The sequence below is a fragment of the Felis catus genome, chromosome D4 (assembly GCF_018350175.1).
Source record: "Felis catus isolate Fca126 chromosome D4, F.catus_Fca126_mat1.0, whole genome shotgun sequence".
Lineage (NCBI taxonomy): Eukaryota > Metazoa > Chordata > Mammalia > Carnivora > Felidae > Felis > Felis catus.
In genome coordinates, this window is record NC_058380.1 from 8,171,937 (window position 1) to 8,196,883 (window position 24,947).

Here is a 24,947-nt window from a genome sequence, read left to right on the forward strand (position 1 = left end):
CATGGAGGCATGTGAATACATTATCCATTAAAAAAAAAAGTGATTTATGATTTGCAAAAATTTCACGCAAGTCCTTGATGATTAAGCGTATCTATTTGGTCATGTCCCCCAAATACGTGTAACCGACACAACCCTTTCTTCATGTGCCCCGTGTAAAGATTGTCCATGAGGTGTCACAACTCAAATTAAACCTTGTTCCTAGGCTTCAGAAAAAGTCGTCCTTTATTAAGACTGTTGGAAATTCGCAAAATGGCAACTGTCATTGCATTTAGTAAAGAATCTTGGATCTATTCTTACACAGGATTTTGGAGCGAAAGTAAATGTATTGTGTTTCTATTCGTGTCTTGATTATTTTCTTTAATCACTCATTTACCCATTTATTGAGCTCTCCCTGTGGACCAGGCTCTCTGCTTCTACCGGACGGGTACTGGAGCCAGTTCTGGTCTACCAGAAAGCTACTTAATCCTCAAAGGCAAAAATGGAAATCCACAAACTTCTTTTCAGTGAGGACTTTTATCTTCTCTCTCACCACATTATTTTTTAAATCACAAAATCGTTGATGTGTTTTAAATTGATGAATTTTAGATTCACCAAAATTCTGATTACCTTCTGATTCTGTTGCTAATATATAAATTGCAAAACTGCCTAAAGGTTGGGTTGGATTGTACTGGGTAGGAAGAGAACGAAGAGAGAAACAAAACTCCAAATAATACTTAGACTTCAAAGTCACTCTTTAATAGGGTTAACCAGCACCATTGTAGGGATGCCCATCACCTTGCTGCTTGCTGCAGTCTGACCCTGGTAAAGAAAAAAAATTGGGGGGGAATATTTTAATGCAGTGTTCCTCCAACTTGAGAGTGCATTCTCTAGACCATTTGTTAAAGACATCACTGGAACCCTTCCCCAGGGCTTTTGACTCCATGTGGGGAAGGGCCCACGATTTGCATTTTTTACCGGCGCTCAGATGACTCAGATCCAGGACCACACTTTGAGAAATTCTCTGTTTTAGTGATCATATAGGCTGAATACAATGTAAAAAACGTTCTTAATACCGAGAATAGTCTGCAAAGGGCAGATTGGAAATCTCATTTATGCATTTGCAAATATAAACTTGGCCTTGAATCCTATCCCTGAATTCTAACCCAGCAGGTTCCGGGAGGGTAATTCTAGCCCTGAGTGCTTATGGAATAGATGTCTTAGAAAATAGTTTTAGGGGCACCTGGGTGGCTTGGTCGGTTAAGCATCCGACTTCGGCTCAGGTCATGATCTCACGGTCCGTGAGTTCGAGCCCCGCGTCGGGCTCTGTGTTGACAGCTCAGAGCCTGGGGCCTGCTTCTGATTCTGTGTCTCCCTCTCTCTCTGACCCTCCCCCGCTCATGCTCTGTCTCTCTGTGTCTCAAAAATAAAAAAACAAACATTAAAAAAAATTAAAAAAAAAAAAAGAAAATAGTTTTATTGTCAGGCACTGATAATGCCAGTCTTTTGGGTCCTGGTGAGGGTGGAGGGATGTGGGCTGTACAGAATGATCAGAGGAACCAAAACAACACTCTTGGTCTCAATCCACCAACTTAAATCAAATATTCTCAGAACACATTCAATTTATGCAATTTTTTTTATCCAAATGGTTTTTTTTTCTCATAAATATTTCAGAACAGCTTCAGGTGGTACAAAACTGCCAGAACTTCATGTTGAAAGCGTAACAATTTAAAATTGTTCTCTCAATGTCATAAAATTATGTGGATAGAGAAGATTTTTGAGACATTTACAAGACTTGGAACCTCTTGGCGCTAAATGCTCAGTGTGTACGATTGAGGTTTCATCTTGAGCCACTTTCTGGTTTAAGAGGAGATGCAAACCAAAGCTGGCTAGGAGTGTCGTCTGGGCATTTTTGACTTTTTTTTTAAGCCTTAAAAGAACAACATGTCCTGACTCTGTCAGAGTGAAGCTTCTTGTGAACGTTGCTTTGGTGTGACATATTTACATTTTGATTTCTGTACCGCCTAAATATACAGCCAAGGGAGCGGTATTTTAGTCAGAGCATTACTGTCTAACTTCCCAGGCCTCCTGGGCCCAAGAGACATCTCTAGATGCTTAGAAGAAGGGATCCAGTGACCCGCAGGGAACTGATTCACCTGGTTAGTGCAGAGCATTCAAAGTTTTGGGATCACAACCCACGATAAGAAATACTGTTATACTGTGGCCTGGTGCTCACACACACATACATTCCTGAGTACACATCTGTATGTGCACACATATATTACCTATGTGCACATATCATTCGTAGACCAGTGACTGAAACCAAAGTTCCACAAAACGGTTCTTACCCATGCTCTGGGCAGGGACTCCTGATGAGTTCCTACTCTCTTGGATTTCATTAATTTTTGAAAACTGCTGACCAGGACCCACATATTTGACACCATAACCCGCTGGTGGATTGCACCTTACATTCCGCAAAGCACAGCTTTGGGCAAATTGAAGAGGAGAGCAGAGCCGTGGTGGTACCTGTATGAGAGACCTGGCCGCAGTCTCCGTTGTTTTGTGTTCAGGTGTGGTGTGGTTGTTGTGCATTTCTAACCGGTGTCCAGGGCCACACTTTGAAAACCCCTGTGTTGGAGTGATCGTATAGACTAGATACCAAGTGAAAGTGTTCTTCCCTTTGATTCTGCTGGCTGAAGTGCTTCCTGTAGGAAACTGCCCGCCCCCCCCCCACCCCCCTACCTGTATACAGCAGGAGGATGTCATTTCCAACAGGCGTGAAGGTGGTGGCTTTGTGTCATGTTAGCAGTCACACATACCTTTTCTGGACAAAGGCCACCAAGTAGAAATATTTCTGCCTTACTTAATTTCAGATGCAAACAAAATGTGAAGTCTTAGAGTTCAGGGGAGGAATTACCCCAAAGGAAATCTCCAGTCTTGATTTTTTAATTTATTTATTTTTGAGAGACAGAGACAGACAGCATGAGCAGGGGAGGAGCAGGGAGAGAGCTCCAGGCTCCAGGCTTTCAGCTGTCAGCGCAGAGCCCGGCACGGGGCTGGAACCCACGAATTGTGAGATCCTGACCTGAGCCGAAGTCAGACGCTTAACCGACTGAGCCACCCAGATGCCCCTGGAAATTTCCAGGCTTCAGTGTGCTCCTCATTGGGTTTCTCTAGAGAGTTTACCAATCTTTGACACAGAAACAAAAATGCTGTTTCTCTAAGTGTTGATTGGTGAGGTTAACAGAGTAAACTATATTGACAAGAAAATACAATTATTATACATGCAAGACAACTACGTTTATGATGATTAAAATGTAACCATCCATTTAAAACTTGTTGCCTTTAACTTGGTCATTTTGAAATCATTTTCAAGTAATACTTCTCAATCATATTTAAACCCTTTTCCTTTTAGGAAGTCAGTCTTGTTTGTTAGCAGTAAACCATTTAGCAAATTTTAATTTTACAGGCTACTCTGCAGAAGATAGTTTCATTTGATACCTTTGATATTTTGGTTTAATTCCCACATGATTTATATTTATGTTATATTTACGTAAAATGGAACGGATAGTGAATTTAGAGGAATGAGTCTTGTATTCCAGTCTTCTACTTAACATCTAAGTAATTGCAAGAAAGTCCCTCAATCCCAGAGAGCCTCAGTGTTCTAATCTGTGAAAAGGAGATGATACTCCTTGTCTTTCTGGTTTCACAAAGTTGCTACGAAGATCAGACGAGAATTAATGTAAAAAAAAAAAAAGTTTTATAAACCAGAAAGCATTATAATATTACTTCTATTTTTAAATCCCTTTCTTTCACAGTTCTGGAAAGGAAATAGTTTCTACCAAGAGACCAATTTTAATTATAGTGGCGGTTGAATATATCAATCTTGACCTTTAGTCTTTAAAATAGATTAAAAAGCCATTTCAGAGTCAAGAGAATGTGCCTTGACCTATGAAGACAATGAATAAGGTGACAGAATTATTCTTTTTCCTTCAGCTTTATTAGCATGTAATGGAATGACTGACTGGTTGATATTTACGTTAAGAGAAAGTCCTAATTGTCCACATATGTGATACTCTGTTTGACCCATTGCATACGCATTCATAAATGGGTATAAAAAATCACATGTCCGGGGAGCCTCTCTCTAGCCCCGTGTAACTCATGCAAAAGACTCATTTCTTCTCATTTGGCTGCATTTCAAACGGCGGTTTATACCTTTTTGACATTATCACCCGCCCCTAAGTGGACCCTGTGCTCCAGCCAGCCTTGATTACTTGTACCCACAGTATCTGCGAGTGGCCTAGAGTTTACTGAACACTTTTAGGGGCAGAAGGTGAGGATTTAGCCCCACGCTCTCCAGAGCACAGTCACGCGAAGCCTCTTTGCACCACCTTGCCCTCCACAGTCGGCCCATTCTTCCTGCATGTGAGGTGAACGTTGACCTCCGTCTTCCCAGGTCCCCATCTTCTGTAAATCTCTCGACCCCTGAGGCTGGGAGCAACTTTGCAAAACAAGGGGCAATCCTATAATAGTAAGGGGCCATCCATAATAGAAAATCACGGGAAATTATAAATACCAATTGTAAGTAATAATGGGGAATTATAAATAACGGATAAAATGTGTTTTTTTTTTCCCGATTTCAATTTTATCTTTATAAGTATTTGCTGCCTTAGGGAAAAAACAGTACAATATTGATCCCTTCTTTGAGCTTGGGAAAAAAGGATACAAACAAAGTATCTCCTGGACCTCCAGATACTCTCTGACCCCTCTTCCCTCTCCCATTCTCCTTTCCTAAGGGCTTGGGTGGGACTTTCCTCTGAAGTCCTTTTTGGGGACACTGATTCTTGGCTGGGTATGGCACAAGCCTCAAGGTATCCCCGGCTGCTTGGAGACTCTGCACCTGTCCTTGATTCCAACAAGGACATTAGCACTAAAGTGACTGGAATAGAGTTTGCCGCCTGGGCTTAAGGCCACACGTCTCTCATGCTGTGTATCTATCCCCCCATCAGGTAACAGGTGTCCTTCTTCGAGGGTTTGCTCTCTTTTTGTAGGAGCGCCGCTGAGGTTTTGTGGGTTTGTTTGTTTGTTTTCCTCTCCTGGATATGAAATACAGCACCTCTCTGGCCTCTTCCGAATTTCTGCTCCTGATTCCTGAGAAATCAGGAAAGATTTCCTTCTCTGGCACAGACTGCCACAGATTGTGCCTATTTGCTATACTCTCAAAATAATAGGGGTGTCCCCTCCCTTACAGAGTCCACGCTTGTTTTTCCTTCTTAAATCCATCACACGAGAATTAAAGTCTGTTTCCTGCCCTGTGGTCATGCCACATTCTATACCAGAAGGAAAGTAGTTGGTATAGTCTCCAACTAGCACGCTGGGCAAGGGTGGAGAGCCATGTGCCCAAGTGAAGGAACCCCACTTACTCTGCTCCCTGGGATTCCGTCTTTTGAGAATTCAACGTTTGGTTGGGGAAGCTGAGTGTTATACCTCTATTCACTTTACTTCCCCAGTTCCTAAATGGGAATGTGACCCAATCCCAAATGATTTTTTTTTTTTAAGTTTATTTATTTTTGAGACAGAGACAGAGCATGAACGGGGGAGGGTCAGAGAGAAGGAGACACAGAATCCGAAACAGGCTCCAGGCTCCGAGCTGTCAGCAGAGAGCCCGACGCGGGGCTCGAACTCACGGACTGCGAGATCGTGACCTGAGCCGAAGTCGGCCGCCTAACCGACTGAGCCATCCAGGCGCCCCAAATGATTTTTTTTTTATAGCAGCTAGGGTCCCTTTCCTCTTTCTTCACCCAAATTCAGCTTCGCTGACAGCAAAACTCATGGAAGTCCCTGTCGCTCTCTGATGAAGTCTGATTTCTCTGAATAGGCTTCACTGGAAATGACTGTCTCGGCAAGTTGTTCCAAGCGGGTCTGATTTTTCACACTACGCTCCATAATACCTTGTCACATGACACAATGGAAAGAGGTCTCTGTATCTTCCAGCTAACGTGTGGTCAGAAAGCAACCTGGCATGTGGGGGTAGGAAGTTCTCATTCCCTGAGCTGTGACTCTTGGGACTTGGCCAGGCATTCTGTCTCTGGGCTGCATCTGAGGCTTTGGGACCACATACGATTCCCAGGGCTGGAGAGCACCTCATTGATTTTCCTGGCTTTTCCACACCAGAAGCCTGCCATCCTTCTGATGTTTCAGCAGCCTGTCTGAACACGGTGCACAGTCCTCTTCTCCCATTTCTGAAAGTATGTCTGCAGTTGAACTGGACCAGAGTTTCCTATCTCTGGCCGAGAACCACCCCCAGAGTACATTCCCACTCTCACGGGAGTCCTGTTTTAGCTGCTGAAGCTGGCGGGTCTGAAATAGTCCCTAGTATGTTGATAAGGATCTTCTTTGTCTTCCAGACTTTTTAGGGAGTCACATGCCCAGACTGGCTGCGTTGGACAGCGGTTTCTTACCTGCTCTTTCCCACAGGGAGTCTCTTGGCCTCATTCACCCCACTAATGTCGCTTAAAGCTCTGAGGGCCTGTCTTTCCAGGCTGGACGTCTCAGACGGAGCATGCCGCCCCTTGATCTCAGAAGAGTTGCCATAGTCTCTTATCTGATTATGAGACAGTAGTCCCGTGTCACCTAGCATTAGATAACTACAGAGAGGCGAGGTACTCGCGACTCACCTTAAGGATGGTTGTTCAGGAAGAACTGCAACCGGGCACCTTTCGAACCTTCGTTCAGAGAACTGACTTTTCAAAAAATAACCTCATGCATAATCGCAGTCTGAAGCTTCACCGGCTTAAGGAAGAAACGGAAAGTGTTTGTTTACCATGCCCCCTTTTTAATGATAAAAAACAGCAACCTCCAATCCTTTCAGTCCTAAAGACATTAAAATTGCTGATTAATAAAACAAATGCAGACATGGGTTTCTCCACCAGTATGACAGCTACATTCCTGATAATTTTTACCTTTCATCTAAACGTGTAAAAACCACACGACACAGGTCATTTCATTTTTATTTGCTAGACTGAAATCTAACCTTGAATTTCCCACACTCAAGCTTGAAAGGAAATGTAGGCAGTTTAGCAAATTGGAGTTTTGAGTGAATTCTTCATATAAGTGATCTAATGTCACATGAGGATTAGGCTTTTCAGCTGTTTTTTTTTCTTTTTTCTTAATGTATGTATGTATGTGTTTTCTTTGAAAACAAGAACACTTACTGATGCCCTTGTAAGAGATGCAATACTGAGGTCCTTTATAGTTTTCCAGGTTCACATTTTAGTAAACTGGTTACTCATTACATTTACATTGCTGTTTCTGTCATGTGTCTTTTTTCACTTGTACAATATCACCTTCTTCAGTTTATTTCCAAGTATGCTGGTAAACTCTACGAATAGAACATTCCACCTGGCAGGGAAAATGCTTTAGAAGCCAAGTTACTTAATTTCGTGTTCTTAAAAAAAAAAAAAAATTAGCAGTGAAACATTGTATTGCATCATCTTAGGAAGCATTCTATCTATTTTAAAAATATTTTTTTCTATAGTTTCTGACCTAACATTTTTGTCAGTATTCTATTTTATTAACTCTCAGGAGGAAGAACCAGTACCTTGTGGAAATAGCATAAAATAAAATTAAAGCTATTAAACTCCCAAGTTGTTTGGGAGAAAATTAGATTTAATGTTGATATCAATGAGACCGAACTTTCTGTGGATAAAGTTCCACCAGAAGGAAATTGGCAAATTGATGGGGGAAAAAAGACTTTGCTATGGACATTGCTACCCGTTGATTTTGTGCTGGTCGGGGCGGGGTGAAGGGGGATGTTGTGCGTTAGAATTTTAAAGCATCATTCATTTCCATAGCCGCTGTGAAGTATGAGTCAGTTTACATTTGAAAGCACTAAATACTTTTTATAGCTGCTTACACTAAATTGTTGATTTGATCAGATGGTAGAAATAAAAATAATGTAATCAATTTTCTTTCTCACATGTGATTTTTTTTAATTTAATTTCAGTTAATACTGTTGGTATAACCCAGTAACCAAATACAGGGTAGGGTGTTCCGAACCTGAATTTACCGTATGTGTTTTAGGGCTAGGAGCTGAGCGATAGAGATCCTTGAATATGAAGTTATCAAGAGCGCATCTCATTTATTATTGGCACCTGCTACTTAATTAAGGTGTTCCGATTGCTCGTGGTATGCTAAGATTACATGGAATCAAACTGTTTCTGTCCCTTTTCTTTGTCGACTCTGAATTATTTTCTCTTCTACGTTCCATTTCTGCTGTCATTTCTAATAGCTCTGCCTGACCACCACTTCCTAAAATATAATGTAGGGACCATGATTACATTTTAGTGTTTATTCATACTAATGACCCTCCACGTCCAAATTTTAATACAGGGTTAAGAGAGGAATGGATAGATTTAGTAGCTTTTGAACACGAATGAGGGTGTCTTTGTACATTTGCATTAAAATACTAATGCATGTTAAACACAAGATCTGCAGTGTAATTTTTCTTTGATGACAAAATAGAGCAAATATTAAATACCGTTTAGAGAGTGGTGACTACTCCACCTCTCGGAATCTGAAAGTCAAGACTGTTTCCTCATAGCTAGAAACTAGAGTCCACTGGGGTTCCTCCTCCTCAGGCCTCCATTCTGATTATAATTACAGAATGTTCAAAAAAGGTTTACTTTTGTGATCAGACTTATTATTAGTGTGCATATTTTTATTTTATTCTCTGGGGGTGGCGGGAAGATGGGGGAAATACACATTTAATTGAGAGCTATTCATTAGCCACCATTGAAGGAGAAATTGAACTTTAAAGAATCTATCAAAAATTCTCTGGTGAGCCGTTTATTACTATCTTGTCTTGAGCCCTTTTTTTAATGACATCTATTATCAGATTGAAATGGCGATTGAGACGCTGCAAAAGTCTGACAGTCTGTCCACTCACAGAAGCTCTCTTCTCAACAGCCATGTAAGTTGCCTCTTCTTCACGTAAACTAATCTCTTGCTTGTTCCGCATGTGTTGCTTGCTTCTAAATGCTTGTTTTATTTATTTACTTATTTATTTTGCTTCTTAACCTTCCTTTCTCAGCCCCTTATGATCTCTGTATCACTTAATGGCTCTTTTGTATAGTGGGATATCTAAAAATAATAGAGCCCCCAATATACTGCTTTACTAGGCTTTTGTACTGTTCTGGTACAGATATAACATTTCCAAGTTAATAACAAGCTGCCATTTACCTGTGGAAATTAATTAATGGGGATTTTAAGTATTTAAAGTGTTCTAGTTTGATATTAATTTACCTCAAAGCAAAGGCTTGTAATCCGCATCTTCTGGTCTGAAGCAAAGAAACAGTCGTGTCTACTTGTAAGACCAGTAACATTCTTTAAGTGGAAAAAGATTATTAATGCCAAACCCAATAGTAAACTGTCTGAAAATTATTTATTTACCGGTAAGGCCGTATAAGGTGGGAGGAAACAGGGACCTAGATGAGCTCAGGTCCTGCGACCTACAGAGAAATGAAACTGGGCCAAGAGAAGAAGTGAGACTCTAGATAAGCCATACATTTCTAATAATTGATATTAAACAGGATTATTGTTGCTATGCCTTGAAGCCTTTGTTATCAGATGCAGCCATCACTTTAACACTGGTAAGTCTGACAAGAGCAATGATAGTTTTGTGAAACTGTAAAACTGGGGGAACCGATGGAAATGTCGAATAAAAATTAATTTTGTTTTCATATTTCTGAATATACGGGGGAAAGTGAATAGACCTATGACTTCCATCTGTTTTAGACAAATCTGTTAAATTAATATCAATGTACAATAGTACAGTAAGAGAGTCTTCCCTCCCATCTGACAACGTATTCTTAAATTTACAGATAAGTTGTTAGGATTTTTAAATTCTTCCCCGTATTTTGTGACTGAAACGTCCAAGATTGGATCACCCAATAAATCTGAAAACCTTAACTCACAGAAAATGTTTTCACCATGCTTTTTAAATCATTGCCTCTCCAAATGTTTAAATTTTTATATTCCAGGGGCGCCTGGGTGGCGCAGTCGGTTAAGCGTCCGACTTCAGCCAGGTCACGATCTCGCGGTCTGTGAGTTCGAGCCCCGCGTCGGGCTCTGGGCTGATGGCTCGGAGCCTGGAGCCTGTTTCCGATTCTGTGTCTCCCTCTCTCTCTGCCCCTCCCCCGTTCATGCTCTGTCTCTCTCTGTCCCAAAAATAAATAAACGTTAAAAAAAAAAAATTTTTTTTTTAAATTTTTTTATATTCCAACATGACACTAAGTAGTTTCCTTGTGTTTTACACATTTGTTTTTAGATGCCTATTGTGTGTTCTTTCTTTTTCAAGGGGAAGTATCATGGCAAATAAAAACAGGTTAGCCAATTTGGAGACTGCCTGCAATTTTGGTAAAAATTTTAGGTGGTAAATTTCAAAATAATATATACTTTGGCCTTTCTTTTTGAAACCATTTAAGGAATGTGTTTTTTTTCCCCCCGCCTGAAAATTTGTATGCAATATGTCACTCTTCTATGTGTTTCATAAGTATATCCCTGCTGTGTTAGCATGACTCTGTAGTTGTGTATAAAGGCTGATGTACTATGTGTTAGTAGGATGTATGTTTTTGGGGGTGGGTAATGACTAACTGGTGTTTGTGTTTTGAAAATGGCAATTAAAAATACTGTTCACTTTTAGTCAAAAATGTGCAGGGACATAAGAAGAAGAAGAAAAAAACACCTGAAGTTTTTTGAACTGTCAGGCTTCTAAGAAGCTGTGTTTTGTGATTCAGTTCATACCTCGTTTTCACTTGAATTGTATAGTTTAGTAAAATATGTGATATTTAATTTTCACCTAAATTACCTCTATTTATTAGTTAGTGTTTCATGACCAGTAACGTAGGTATAAAAACGTGGGGGTTTTTTGGTATATTTTTATTTTTTGATTTGTTTGAAACTTTTCAGATGTGTTGGGGTTCTTTGAAATTACCATTCTCTTGTAACTCATGAAATGATATTTAATGATCGGGCGCCTGGGTGGCTCGGTCGGTTTAAGCGTCCGAGTTCGGCTCAGGTCATGATCTCACGGCTTCTGAGTCCGAGCCCCTCATCAGGCTCTAACTTCCGGAGACGTTTCAGGATATACAATGGGCTTAAATGTTGCTAATGCAGTGATAATCTTTCACTAGATGTCCTGATTCATTTTTATTACACGTCTGAGGTAGTTAAATTCGTCTAAAGCACATATATAGTCAAGTCTTTTGAAACACAAATGATTCTGCAGATGGCGTAGAAATAGTAAAGAAAGGATCACATTTCTGCTGACCAGTCAGGTTTCTCCCTGAACACGTAACAGGACCCTGTTGTTTCTCTGTCCTTGGAAATCTAGTGATGCTCCTAATTTTTGTTAGATTGATCCAAAAGCTGAAATAAGCTACTGCATGTGTTCTAGCTGATCACCACCTGCTAAGGGCATTTTAAGTTCTGTTAAGTTAATTTGTGGTGTTCAGTTGCAAAGAAGAATTTTAGTGGAAACGATTCTTTTATTTTTATTTTTTCTTAATTTACATCCAAGTAAGTTTGCATACCGTGCAACAATGATTCCAGGAGTAGATTCCTTAGTGCCTCTTACCCCTTTAGCCCATCCCCCCTCCCCCACCCCCTCCAGTAACCCTCTGTTTGTTCTCCATATTTAAGAGTCTCTTATGGTTTTGTCCCCCCCCCCCCCGTTTTTGTATTATTTTTGCTTCCCTTCCCTTATGTGCATCTGTTTTGTATCTTAAAGTCCTCATATGGGTGAAGGCATATGATATTTGTCTTTCTCTGACTGACGAATTTTGCTTAACATAATACCCTCCAGTTCCATTCACGTAGCTGCAAATGGCAAGATTTCATTCTTTTTGATTGCTGAATAATACTCCATCGTATATATAGACCACATCTTCTTTATCCATTCATCCATCGATGGACATGTGGGCCCTTTCTATACTTGGGCTATTGTCGATAGTGCTGCTATAAACATTGGGGTGCACGTGCCCCTTTGAAACAGCACATCTGTATCCTTCAGATAAATACCTAGTAGTGCAGTTGCTGGGTCGTAGGGTAGTTGTATTTTTAATTTTTTGAGGAACCTCCATAATGTTTCCTGGAGTGGCTGCACCAACTCAATGGAAATGTTTCTTTAAAATATGCTGTTCATATTTTAAATGTCAACAAACTATAAGTTTATCCTTTATCCCTCACTGTACAGGACATGATATGGAATTCTTTAAAGTGAACATGAATCCAACTTTGTGATGACAGTTTCCCGACTTACCAGTTTCTACTGAGGATCAGTTTCATGAGGCAAACAATTAGGAGAAGGGATCAATAATTCGTGCCCCATATTTACTAGTTTCTTTTTTTTTCAATTTTTTTAAATGTTTATTTTTGAGAGAGAGACACAGAACATGAGCGGGGGGGAGGGGCAGAGAGAGAGGGAGGCACAGAATCCGAAGCATCCTGACTCGGGGCTCAAACTCACAAACTGCGAGATCATGACCTGAGCCGAAGTTAGATGCTTAACCGATTGAGCCACCCAGGCGCCCCTGCTAGTTTCTAAAGAGGCATCCGAATCATGATTTTGGAGCTGAATGTCTATTCTCATTGTATTTTGGAATATGGAATTGAATGGGTTTCTTATTTTCTCTTTAGACACTTGATGGCTTACAGTAATTCAGAAAATTCTTCTTAGGGTCAGAGCAAATAATCTCCTGTCATTAGAATCCAACTCAATCACTTTGCTTTTCACCTTTCAACACATTAGAAGATGGAGCGGGGTGGAATGGGGTGTTGAATTTTGTGTCTCTTTTTTAGCGTATTCTTAAGAATACTTAGTACTACTGGTCTGTTTTTATCATTATCTTGCCACTATTCTCCAGCTTGAAATGCATGTATAACTTCTCAATTTCATACCCTGTATGGCGCCCCACTTGTAAACTGAGTATGGTTACACCGAGGGCCGTTTTTTTTTTTTCCTATCATTGTCAATATTGACATATATTGTCAGTATTCACATAATGGCAATTATTTCAGTAGTAACACCACGGAGGCAGATAGTCAATATACATTGACAAGTTAAAGTCCCAAGAGAGTGAGGACTTTATACGTTTTGTCCCCTGACGCATCCCTGGTGCCTAGAACAGTGCCTGATACGTGGGAGAAATTTCCTCAATATTTGTCAAATGGACGAACATAAGAAACAATAGAAGGGAACAGACCTGATCTTACCTTCCGTATTCTAAGTACCTTTGCCAGTCGTGTGTGCATTTATTTGGGGACTCCCGCATGCATTGTTTTATTATCACGCATGCCTCGGTCGGTTGGTGTATGAACGTTGTTGGTAGAAAGTGGCTTTCTCCCTGCATACCACGTGAGTGAAAGAACATATTATCGCTCTACCATTTCCCCAGGGGCAACCTTCAGTGTAAGCGTGGACAGCTTTTCCCCCCCCTCCAAATAATTGAACTCCGCAAAAAAATACGAGCCAAGGGTGCTCTCATTTATCTCCTTGTCTTTAGAATGGTGCTTGTGATTTAGCTTCATGGAATTCAGTCTGTTGCTATCATAATTTTTATTTAAATATTTCTGTGTCCTAATATTTTGTATGTGAAGATGCTGTGGGGGTAAATGATGTGTATAGTCTGTCTCACGCACCAGAGTGTCACTGCAGACTCAAGGTTTACTTTATCCTCCTTCTCCATTGTAATTAATATAAATTGGCATCTAGTGATTATTTTGTATCCAATGTGAGATATTTTAGATTGTAAATGTGAGTGCAGAAATGTTCTTAATTGTTCCCAGTTCCCACATAACGTTCTAGAACATGTACATTTTTTTAAATTCCATTTAGAGTATATAAAAAGCATTAGGCATTTATTTTACATACTTTTTACAACCTAGTAAATAGTTGTTTTATGATTTTTGCCGGGTTTAGCTACTGAAATGTATTCAGCTCAAAGCAAACCCTAGTTTTATACTCACTTCCCTTCAACTCTGCTGTATTGTAAATATAAGTTATGACAGAAATAAGCCCTGTCAAAATGCATATCATCAGTGAACTGAACTTAAAATGAATCCTAATGGATAATAATCCATCTGGGAAAAAATGCCAAATGTTACATTTAGATGTTAATTGGGGAATGCAATATGTATTTTTTTTTAAATTTGTCAATCAGTATTTCCCTTTGGGAAAAATAGGAACTGTTCATCTTCCTTAATCTACCCTGATTAATATAGATTAAATGCAAAGGTTGAAAGATGCAATTATCATGCCTTCCACTCTTACGTGAATTTATGTTGGTTCATTAGTAGAATAATCAAGTTTTAAAGATAAAGGTTAAAAGTTCCTGTGGTATTTTATGGGCTTTTAAAACCATAAATGTAAACAAATATCTTACAACGTTTTATAAAGAGTAAAAAAAAATTGTAATAGTTTAGATCTCAACTACTAAATGTTAAGGGTATTGAATTTTAGCGTCCGACAAAACCCAAGCAAACTGTATCTTGTAACAGGCATGAACTTCCCTTGGGCAACACAAGAAGTGTATGCCTTTAGGTTACACTCAACAACCAACTTGCTCGTACGATAAAATTAATCCTTTCTTATACTGTGTTTCAGACTCCAATATCTGATTTACAGTGCGATCACTGTGTCCAAACTGGAAGGTTAAATCCCGGCATGTAAAACGCACATTATAGTCCCCTGCTCGATCTCAAAATCTTATCTGGTAGCTCCAGTTTCTACTTCCATCACGAGCTCCCAGGAGCACCACCCTTAGGTGACACGGGGCACTACCCTTAAGTGACACGGTTGTTAACAGGCTTCCTAGCTGGAAGAGCTACGGCCGCAGCAGTAGCCATCTCCCTCCTTCCGGGCTTTTTGCCTCCGTTCGACCTCCTTGTGCTCTTCCAAAGTGATCTCCAGCCTTCTGGCAACTTCCTGCGAATAAGAGGCAGGGAACAAAATGCAACTTTGCTTCCGTCAGAGTGGTAGGCGTCAGCGCACCCACTCTTAGGGAGGTTTTCACACCCACTAATGATTATTTTATGTGTGTAAGCGCGTGGTGTGTGTAATAACACTATATGCATATAGAAATACATATGCCCACAAATGCATGCGCAGACACGCATACTCACACATATTACAAAGGAACTAAGGTTTTTGAAAATGAAGAAGAATCGGTATGAATGTGAAACTGTCCAAAAAGAACAGTAAGTTTGCAAAGCGGTCCGTCCAGGTTATTTGACTTGCTTAGCTTTCCAGGGGACTGTACCGCCAATCCAGTAAAAACTTCATCTTCTCTAAATTGTTCTTCTGGGCCTTGAGTAATATTATTTAGGCTTCCGAGTGTTTCAAGCCCACTTTCGCTAGAATTATCTATTTCTGTGCTATTTCTTTGACAGAGAATTGTCTGATTAACTCTTTTGTATATGTAAACATACCTTTGGACCCAAAATATTTTATGTTTAACTTTAATATTTGCACTACTTTTCATTTTTATGAAAGGCACCTTAAGACCATACCCTACACATATTTTATTATTAGATTTGTTTTTTCAGATTCTTCTATCTATAAGACAGTGGTCTTCATCATGAAACATTAGTAAACTCTCATTTTTTTCAGATACCTGTCTTTACTTTTAAGTTATGAAATATTGCAAGGAAACTAGTAAATAGTTAAGGCAGTTTACAGAAATTTTCCATTTGTATCTCATTAATTAAACAAATTGTTTTATTTGCTTTGTATCTTTATTCGCTTCCTGTATAGATGTATGTTCTGTTCATTCATAAAGGAGGGAATATTTGATTTTTAGTATTTTTTTGCTGCAAAATCATACTGTTTGGCTTTGACAACATGTATTTTTGTATGAGGAAGCACAGATAATATATACAAACATACCTTTGGCATTTTTAACTTTGTTCCATGCTTGTGGATATGGGCGCTTTGTTAACTCATTTGCAAAATCCTTGTTTTCCACAAAATATTTAGAGTTTTTATACGTTTCCCTTTCTGAGGATTATTTTTGGTGTTTCCTTTCTATTCCTTCATCTCCAGAAACTGAATTTCTCAAAGAATATTACTTTCTCTGTTTTATATTTCTATATTCTTTATATATTTAGCATACCAGTGGAAGGCCCTAACTAGTACATGCACACAAAGCCAGAGTTAGCACTTTTGGGCAATATGGTTCCCTAGAACTTCTCCGACACCGTTCAAGTGAGGTAACCATGCTCTCAGATTCCTGTCATCTTACTGAGGCACGTGGATGAAATCTATGAGGCAGGTTTGTATGGCCATATTTTGTGCGTCATCACCCTGCTTGTGTTCCTAAGCTACAGAATCTTAAAATTTAAAAAGAAAGGCTAGAGACATCTTGACCCCCCGTTGTAGGCAGAATACTACCCTGAGCCATAGTCCCTGGATTTCCCAAGCTTTTTGCCCCTTCCTCTTTTATACCAAATGAATATGTGGAAGTGAACTTTTTCATGTGTCGTTTAGAATACTTAGAAATCATTGCCTCTGGAAAACTTCTTTACTGACAGGCAGGTTACAGATGACTCATCTCTAAAGAATTCTTTTTGACCTTTAATTTTTTTGTCATTATGTAAATGAACATTTATTTTGTGTAACCTTTTGAAGAGGGAGCGTTGTATACATTATAGAGGCAACAAGTATGTTTAAATGTACATATTCATTATGCCTAAGTGGTTCGCAGAGAACTTCAAGTCTCCCTGACGGGAACGTGAACTTTATTTTTAAAAGTACTCTGCTCTGTCTTGTAGGCTTGGTGGCCATATTTTCTAAGCCAACATCAGTATGAGTTCAGTGACATGATTTTAATTAAACATAAGCATCATGTAGGAATATTTGAAATTCAAATGGTTCTGGACAATTCAGTTGTCATAGTTAAAGGCAGTAATTCTGAAAGTGTTTTTAATACCAGGAGTCTGAAGGTTCAGGTTCTGAGTTTGTTCACAGATCTTAAAATAAGTAAGCAAAGTGGAGAAATGTTTTAGTATATTTGAGTGTCCATATTATCTTTTTTGGACTGTGATCATAAATTCCTGAGGACAGGGGTGCGATCACATTCATTTCTGCATCCCTAGGTGCCTACCACATTGCCCGGCTCATAACTGATGCACAGTAAAGAAATTCTTAGGCTTCCATAACTTACGTTTAATTTACATTGCACGTAAAATATCACTTCTTGATCACATCTCATATATGGTATGGAAATTTTGTCGAGACAGATACTGTGAAGTATTTTGTTGCTTTGTGGAAACAACAACTGGTCTGCAGGTAATCAGAAAATATGTGTTGGGAACCAGATCGCACTCTGAGACCATGCGACCTTCAGAAAGTCATTTAAATGTTCTTCAGTTCTCCTTTTGTAAAGAAATAAATGAACGAGTTAATAACTTAATTTTCCTAATGTTGAAATTTAATAATATATACCTAGTTTATACTTTCTGAAGTATCTTTGCACTTTCTATACTTTAAAGAAATACACATAGGACAACAGAAGCTTTTCAAATGTAAACTATAAACTGAGAAAATGTTACTTTACCAACTACCATTGTAGCGTATCTTCCAAAATTATAAAAACAAAAACAAGAACACAGCGCTCAGGTAGGAAAACTCAAATGACTGCAATAAATGACTCCTTTTTATTACATAATTTTTTTAAAAATCAATGTCTAGTGAGTTTCTTTCCTTCTGGGGAAGAAATGACTGAATTTGTTTTTTTCCTTTCTGCTTGCAGCATCCTACCCAGTAGATAATAGTGTTGTGCTGACCTGTGTGAGTACATTAGATAAGTAAATTAAAATTCTAGGGAAGTGAGTAGAAACTTCATACAAAAACTCATACAAGGCACCCTGCTGTTCATAACATACCAACACTAGAGACATACTCTGTGCCAGGCTGCCAGGCTTGGTAATCTGTCTTGTTCTGTAGCAATTACAAATTTTACGTCTGACCGGTTAACGGGACTATTTGAATTCCGCGAAGAGGTGTTCGTCTACAAAATGGCAGTCGATACAGGGAAAAAGAGTATTTTTTACGTGCGCTTGACTGTTGGAGGAATGGACGTGGTCCGAGGTCATAAACTCCATTCAGCTATTTATTTACGTTTCTGAGAGCTTTCAAGGTCTGGTTACGGCAGCCTTTGACTTACAACAGTTTAGCCTCTTACAAGGTTTGATGAGTATCTAAGTATTTCTGTCCTTTGTGTCTGTAGGGTCTTGTAGACATTCTGGTAAATGATATGGTTTCTCTGTGTTTACCCTGTCTTCTTTACACTAGCTCCAGTGGCTGTTGGACAATTACGAGACCGCAGAAGGAGTGAGCCTTCCTAGAAGCACGCTGTATAACCACTACCTACGACACTGTCAGGAACACAAACTGGACCCAGTCAATGCTGCTTCTTTTGGAAAACTAATAAGGTCAATTTTTATGGGGCTCCGAACCAGGAGATTGGGAACTAGGTTAGTACGAAAAAATAAGATCCTAAATGAATTCCTCTTTTTCACACTAACGCAGTTCAGGACAGTGCGTGAGCAGAAGTGCTTGATTACAGATGACATGTAAAGAAAAAATGAGGCAATAGCTCAGTTTATACAGTCTCTTGAGAAAAGGAAAGGTCGTTATTCAGTGAATGCTGCAAAAGGGGATGATGCATTGTCTTCCACATCAGCTGACCAAAGCTTTGAGAACTGATTCTCACCTCGTGCAGAAATCAGCAAGCCAAACTGTTAACGTAAGATTTACACACGGTGCCTTAAAAATTAACGTATCTCCCTGTTTTCTCTTTTGAAAAATAATCATACCAGAAGTGATGAGTAAGTGACATAGTAAATGGAAAACTATGTGATTTCTTGACTCTTGCAAAATTATACTGAAATGTCTTTATAAATAACTCTTCTATTTGAATAGAGTACGAAATTAAAGCTGAGTTTTTCATTTCATTTTTGGAGATCAACGAAAAATCATTTGTTGAACTTGAAAAGCTGGGGTGTTGGAAGCCCTCGGTAATGACATGGTTCTGTTTAACCTCTTATTAGCCTTCTTTAGAATCTTGGCTACGCAACCATACGTGTAGAGAAGCAAAAAGATAGCGTGCTTCCGTAGCATGGAAACCAGTAACGTGAAGAAGATTCTTGGCTTCTTGTTTCCTTCCTTTGGAAAGAGAAAGGAGTGTTTTTCCCAATCAAAATATGATGAAAATAATAGTTGGAACTGTAGAGATTCATTTTTGTGCCTTTCTATAGTTTTTACAAATTATCACAACATGAATATTTTGAGAAGGATATGGATGTTGTTTATTTCCTAAAGCTTATAGAAATCCCTAATAAAAAGTATAAAAATAAAGATACCGCCCCATATAACGTTGGACGTTCTTCCTTTAACTGGTTTTAAGTCACAGCTTCATAGTATTCTAGTAAAGACCTATTTAATAAAGAGACCCTTACTAATTGACTTCATTGTAGGCTTATGCTAAGAAAAAGGGAGTGTCAGTTTTGTGTCATTTACAAGGTCTCTAAGTATCCTAAGCGTGAGTTATTCCATTCCGTTGTGTTTCAAGTGACCGTCCAGCTTTCAGATTGCTGGAGGTTCAGCTCTCTCATAAATACGTTTTCTTCTACCTATACTTGAAAAGATAGTATATTTTAAACGGGAGAATATGATTGTCTTTTCAGGCTAAAGGAAGTACAGCTTTCAGTCCCTTGAAAAAAGCTCTTTGTTTCTCTCCTGTTTCCTTTGCCAGAACCACAAAAATCATTATTTGGGGATCTAACCTCTTATCCGCTAGCGGAAGGCTCAGGCTCAGTAGTTACGCATACCATGCCAATATTTTGAGACTCTGGGCTTTATTCAACATTCTAATAGCGGTATTGTTGTGCTCCTTTTGTTGTCGAAAGGGATTTCAATGGGTCCTATTTTGAGGCTCCATTCAGACCTTGAAACACATCTTTAAAATAGAAAGGACCAAAATTGGGGTTGTTTGGGTTTGTGAATGAGTAGAATCTATACTCCACAAGTACATTTCGCAACATCACGGCTTTTACTTTCTGATGTTCTTTTTTGCCCTCTCACTAAGTAACAATTGTGTCTCCCGTTCCTTTTCAAATTATATGTGGTGTTTTCAAAGAGAGATGGAAAGTAAAGCCTTAGAGAAATGAGGAGAAAAGAAATCCGATGGGGAAAGTTTAAACAAATACTGTGTTATGAAGGCAGCAGAACTCTAAGGTAGAAACACTGCCGACGGTGAGGGAGATCCTTTCTACCATGGAAAGTGGTTTAGCACTCATTTACTCCTCCTAACCCAGGGAACAGAAAGAAAATCAGTATAAATCATGAGGCAGAACCGGGCCATTTCTTGAGGTTTTAGAGCTAGGTGAAAACCAAGTTTCTAAACAAAGGCAAATCAAAAGGTGTCTTTTGTCCAAATCCATCTGCAAATTAAGTTTAAGCAAAGAAGACCGTGAGACGTGCTGAGCTCCCCCAACCGGCTCCCCACCAACCCAACAAAAATGCTCGTTTGCAGGAAACAGAGAAGAAACTAGACACTTCATCTGTTTCCGTCTACAAGGGAGACCCCGTTTTACTCTGTAGCTGTCATTGGCTACATCCCCTGGGGACTGTCGCCTGCTTCCCCTTCTTCTCCCCACTCTACTACTTCCCCTACTCCAGTTTGTAAGGGAGAACACTACTAATTGAGTTTTTGTTTTCGTGTTTTTGCTCTATTTTGCAGTGAATTTTGGAGACAAGATCTATCTCTGCAAGTGGAATGCATTTAAGTTTCCATACTGTTACATACTTTGCCGAAACTATATAGATATTCAGACGCCCTACTTTTTTTTAAAACTAGCAATATTATTTATGTAATAAGATTGTAATGCTTTTGAATATATAGGCTTCCTTTAATCTATGTTCTTTAATCTTGGAAGTAAAATTCTGTTCTATTTTTATATAAAATATTTAATCCACACTTTTGCATTTCTTTTTTGTAAATGAAAGAAAAAAATGGAAAAGCAGCTGATGTCTTGCTATATATAGACTTGTGAAAAGCTATTTTCCCTTTGCAAAAATTTACATATTTAAAACGCTATTTTTGCAAGAATTTGCAAATTTCATTCAGAGCAAAACTTTGTCATCTCTAATAACAAACACGGTCTTTCTCACGAAGATGGGGAAATTGTGACAGTTTTTATCCAGGTGGAAATTTGCCATTTTCACAGAGAAACTTCCCCAGTGTCTGTTGTGACACATCGTATTCAGCCTGCAAACTGATAAGAATTCGTTAAAACAGAGACTAATAAAATATGTTTCAAAATCAATGGATTAAATGCCTGCCTCCTTTTAGGTTTCAGAATAACACATGATACACTTTACCGCAACACTCTGTATCAGTCAGGTTCGCTCCCCCATCCTGCAGTAATAGACGTCGCAAAGATGTAGCCCTAACTTATCCAAGACCACAGAACTAGATTTCTTTTCTTCGTTTTGTGTAACTACTTTATAGTAAATTCCCCTCTAGTGTATAGCCCTTTATCCTCTTAATGGATTTTTCTTGGCCAGGTGTGTTTTCCACCTTTACCCCTTCCAAATGAAATCTAAAACGCAAATTTGAAACTCAAAGTGTAACTTCAATGGAGTAAGTGAGCTATTGTACTGGCATCTAAGTTTATAAGGAGAGAGTTTTCCCAGGGCCCTGCGCTGATCGATTCGAAATCTTATTTTGATTCTTTAGCTGTAGCCACCATAAAAATGGACAGGTATAATCTGGAACAGGCAGATCGTAAGTCCGTGACGCGAATACACTGCTTTTACCTAATCTTTCCAGATGTGAAGTGAGGTAGACATCCTGTCTGATTGATACCGGTTTAACTGACTTTTTGTGTCTCTAATGTTTGTTGTTCTTTTATGAAGAGGAAACTCCAAGTACCATTACTATGGGATCCGTGTCAAGCCAGATTCCCCTCTTAATCGTCTGCAAGAAGACATGCAGTATATGGCTATGAGACAGCAACCCATGCAACAGAAACAAAGGTAGACTCCGGAATTATCGCTGACCTGTCAAAGCCACATATTTCTTTAGATGTTCAGTCTCCTTTTTCCCCTGAGCAAATAGAGCAGATACCGAAGCGTACGCGAATGTGACTGTGGCCGGCCTGCTTTTTACACATGGACCGTTCTCAGATATGATTTAGTAGGATTGCATTCACCCTGTCGGTTTTCCAAATCTTTCGCGATTCCTTATTTAATTTTGGCCTGTTTGGCCCCTTTTTAAGTTTCACTGTGACCTCCCAAACTATTCGGCCAACGACACCAAACCCAAAACGTAAGGAGTGAACCCAAGCAGACACCACCTGGAGAAACTTGTTTCAGTGTTGGTGAGTTCCTCGCTTGCAGTCTCGCACCTCCCTCAGTCGTTCTTTTTGACATAACACGGGTGCTGGCAAACTGTTTAGGACTTCTTGCATTTTCTTTGAATCCAGCTTTCATAGGTGGAGAATTGTAGATATTAGAGCTGTGAGGGATCTCCAGCATTCATGGACGGATGGATGGATGGATGGGTGGATGGATGGATGGATGGATGGATGGACGGATGGATGGGTGGGTGGGTGGATGGATGGGTGGGTGGGATCATAGAGCTTAGAACTGAAAAAAATACCTCTGTCTAGTCTGGCCCCTCAGCCCTGTGACAATCAAAGCCTTCATAGCTCTGTTTTTCACTTCAGTCCCAGAGAGGCTAAATGATTTGCACAAGCTCATAATACTGTTATGTAGCCAGGGGCCTTCTAGTCTCATGTGGTTTATATCACAGTTTAGAGTAAATAATAGAAAAATCTCTCCCTTTTTACCAGTATAGCTCAGCCATAATAGTGGTTATAATTTTTCTTTTAAAAAACTTTTTTAATAAAAAACGTTCATTTATGTTTGAGAGACCGAGAGAAATAGAGCATGAGCTGTCAGCACAGAGCCCGACATGGGGCTTGAACCCACAAACCGTGAGATCATGACCTAAGCCAAAGTCGGACGCTTAACCGACTGAGCCAACCAGGCGCCTCATAATTTTTCTTTTCAGTTGAACATGCAGAGTTAGGTAGGAGAAAGGAGGGCTGAACACAAGAGAGTCGGATGATCTGCCTCACTTTACTCGTTTTATTGATCTGGGATGGTTGGCCAGATCTCCTTCACATCCATACTAGCTTAGTCGGAAGCATTGGCTCCAAGTCACTGCCAGAGAAACCATGGGCCCAGAGAAGACGCAGTCTCTAACTTTGAGGAATTCAGAAATTAGAAGGAAAGGCACACGAAACTTTTTTCTTAAGTAACGCAGTGTGTGACGTGCTGAAGTAAAGCTTTGATCCAGGAACTGTTGAAATACAGAGGAATGTTAAGCAAACCCTGAGAGAGGAGGATTGAGAAGTGTCATGGAGGAAGTGCGGTTTGACAAGGACGCGGGTAAACAGGGGTACAGTCCAGGATGTCCTTGGTAAGGACTGTGTGATTTGGGGAGGCTGGCATGGCAGGGGCAGAACGAGAAGAAGATTGGCTCAGCGGGAGAGGAGATTTAAAACATACTTTGGGTCATGGCTTAGGGGCCTTGGTTGTATACGAAGCTAGCAAGTTTGTTCTCTGTGTGTGCTTGGAAGCTCTGTACGGCTTTGGAGCAGAACGGTGAAACCTTTAGATCTTTTTTCTGGAGAGATAACTTTTTTATTTTGGGTAAGACATTTAATGGGAGCAGGCTGGAGGTAAAGATGCCTGTTGAATAGTTTAACACCATCATAATTTCCGGTGCGAGTGTCCCAGACTGAAGAGTCAGTTCAAGATTGGCTGCTAAGTCAAGGTTATCTCCAGGTTTTTAGCTTTTTAATTCACAGTTTCTCGACCTTTTTTTTTTAAATTGCTGATTTCTGGTTTTGGGGGTGTATAGCCCAGGAGATACATTAAAGGGGCTCAGAAAAATACAGTAAGATAAATCACAGAACAGTCCCTTATATGGAGATGGAGTTTGTGTGGATTGTAATAAATTGCTGTTGTACATCGTGCACAGTGGAGCTGATGGGGAGATTGAAACCAAAAAAAGAGAAGTTTGATTCAAAACTAACATATATTCCAACTTAAACGTGAACAACCACTTGATAAGTTGCACTCGAGACAGCTGGATTTAACCTGCAAGGAATCCCAGCAAGTTCTCACGGAAATGGTAGCCTTCGAGGGACATTCTTTGTAAAAAAAAAGCCTGGGTTAGGGAAGCAAGTCCTAGAACTCAGAAAGGTCTCCTTCTGAAACGGATTCCAAAGCTCTAAAGGTTAATAAGCCATGAAAACCCTGCCATCTCAGTCTAATTGTAGTTGCTTTTAGAATAAGACATAATGTGGATGTATCGATAAAATTCTCAGTGATATTCATAAATTGTACCAACTTTAGTTTCTTGTGGTGTTCGCTCTCTTGTGACCTAAGGATGTTAGAGGAGCAAAGAAACACCGCTGACCCTTGAGCAACTTGGGGGTTAGGGGCACTGACCCCCACCCGGTCCAAAACCTGGGTATGACTTCTGACTCCCGGAAAAACTTAACTGATAGCCTACTATTGACCGGAAGCCGTTACCGATCACGGTCAGTTAATGCATATTTTGTATGTTATATGTATGATATTGTGTATACTTACAGTAAAGTGACAGAAAGAAGAAAATGTTATTAAGAAACTCATAAGGAAAATACATTTACAGTACTGAGTTTATCGAAAAAAGTTAGCGTGTTTTACAGTACTGAGTTTATCGAAAAAAGTTTGCGTGTTTTACAGTACTGAGGTTATCGAAAAAAGTTAGCGTGTACGTGGATCTGCGCATTTCAAATCCGTGTGAAAGGCACACTGTGCCGACATTTCTTTGTTTGTTTTTAATGACACAAGT

The 24,947-nt window shown here is 39.6% G+C and overlaps 1 protein-coding gene across 13 annotated transcripts in view; it reads left to right on the top strand.

Moving 5' to 3' along the window:
* The window catches only part of RFX3 (regulatory factor X3), a 295,498-nt gene that overhangs the window by 198,490 nt on the left and 72,061 nt on the right, over positions 1–24,947 (top strand). For 10 of the 13 annotated variants that reach the window (XM_019815721.3, XM_019815723.3, XM_023243298.2 and 7 more), the window contains 3 exons: positions 8,873–8,947; positions 18,326–18,507; positions 21,953–22,072. In XM_019815721.3, coding sequence (XP_019671280.2) covers positions 8,873–8,947; positions 18,326–18,507; positions 21,953–22,072 — 377 coding nt within the window. The remainder of the gene's footprint in view (positions 1–8,872; positions 8,948–18,325; positions 18,508–21,952; positions 22,073–24,947) is intronic. The other 3 variants (XM_045043105.1, XM_045043106.1, XM_045043108.1) reach the window with 2 other exon arrangements.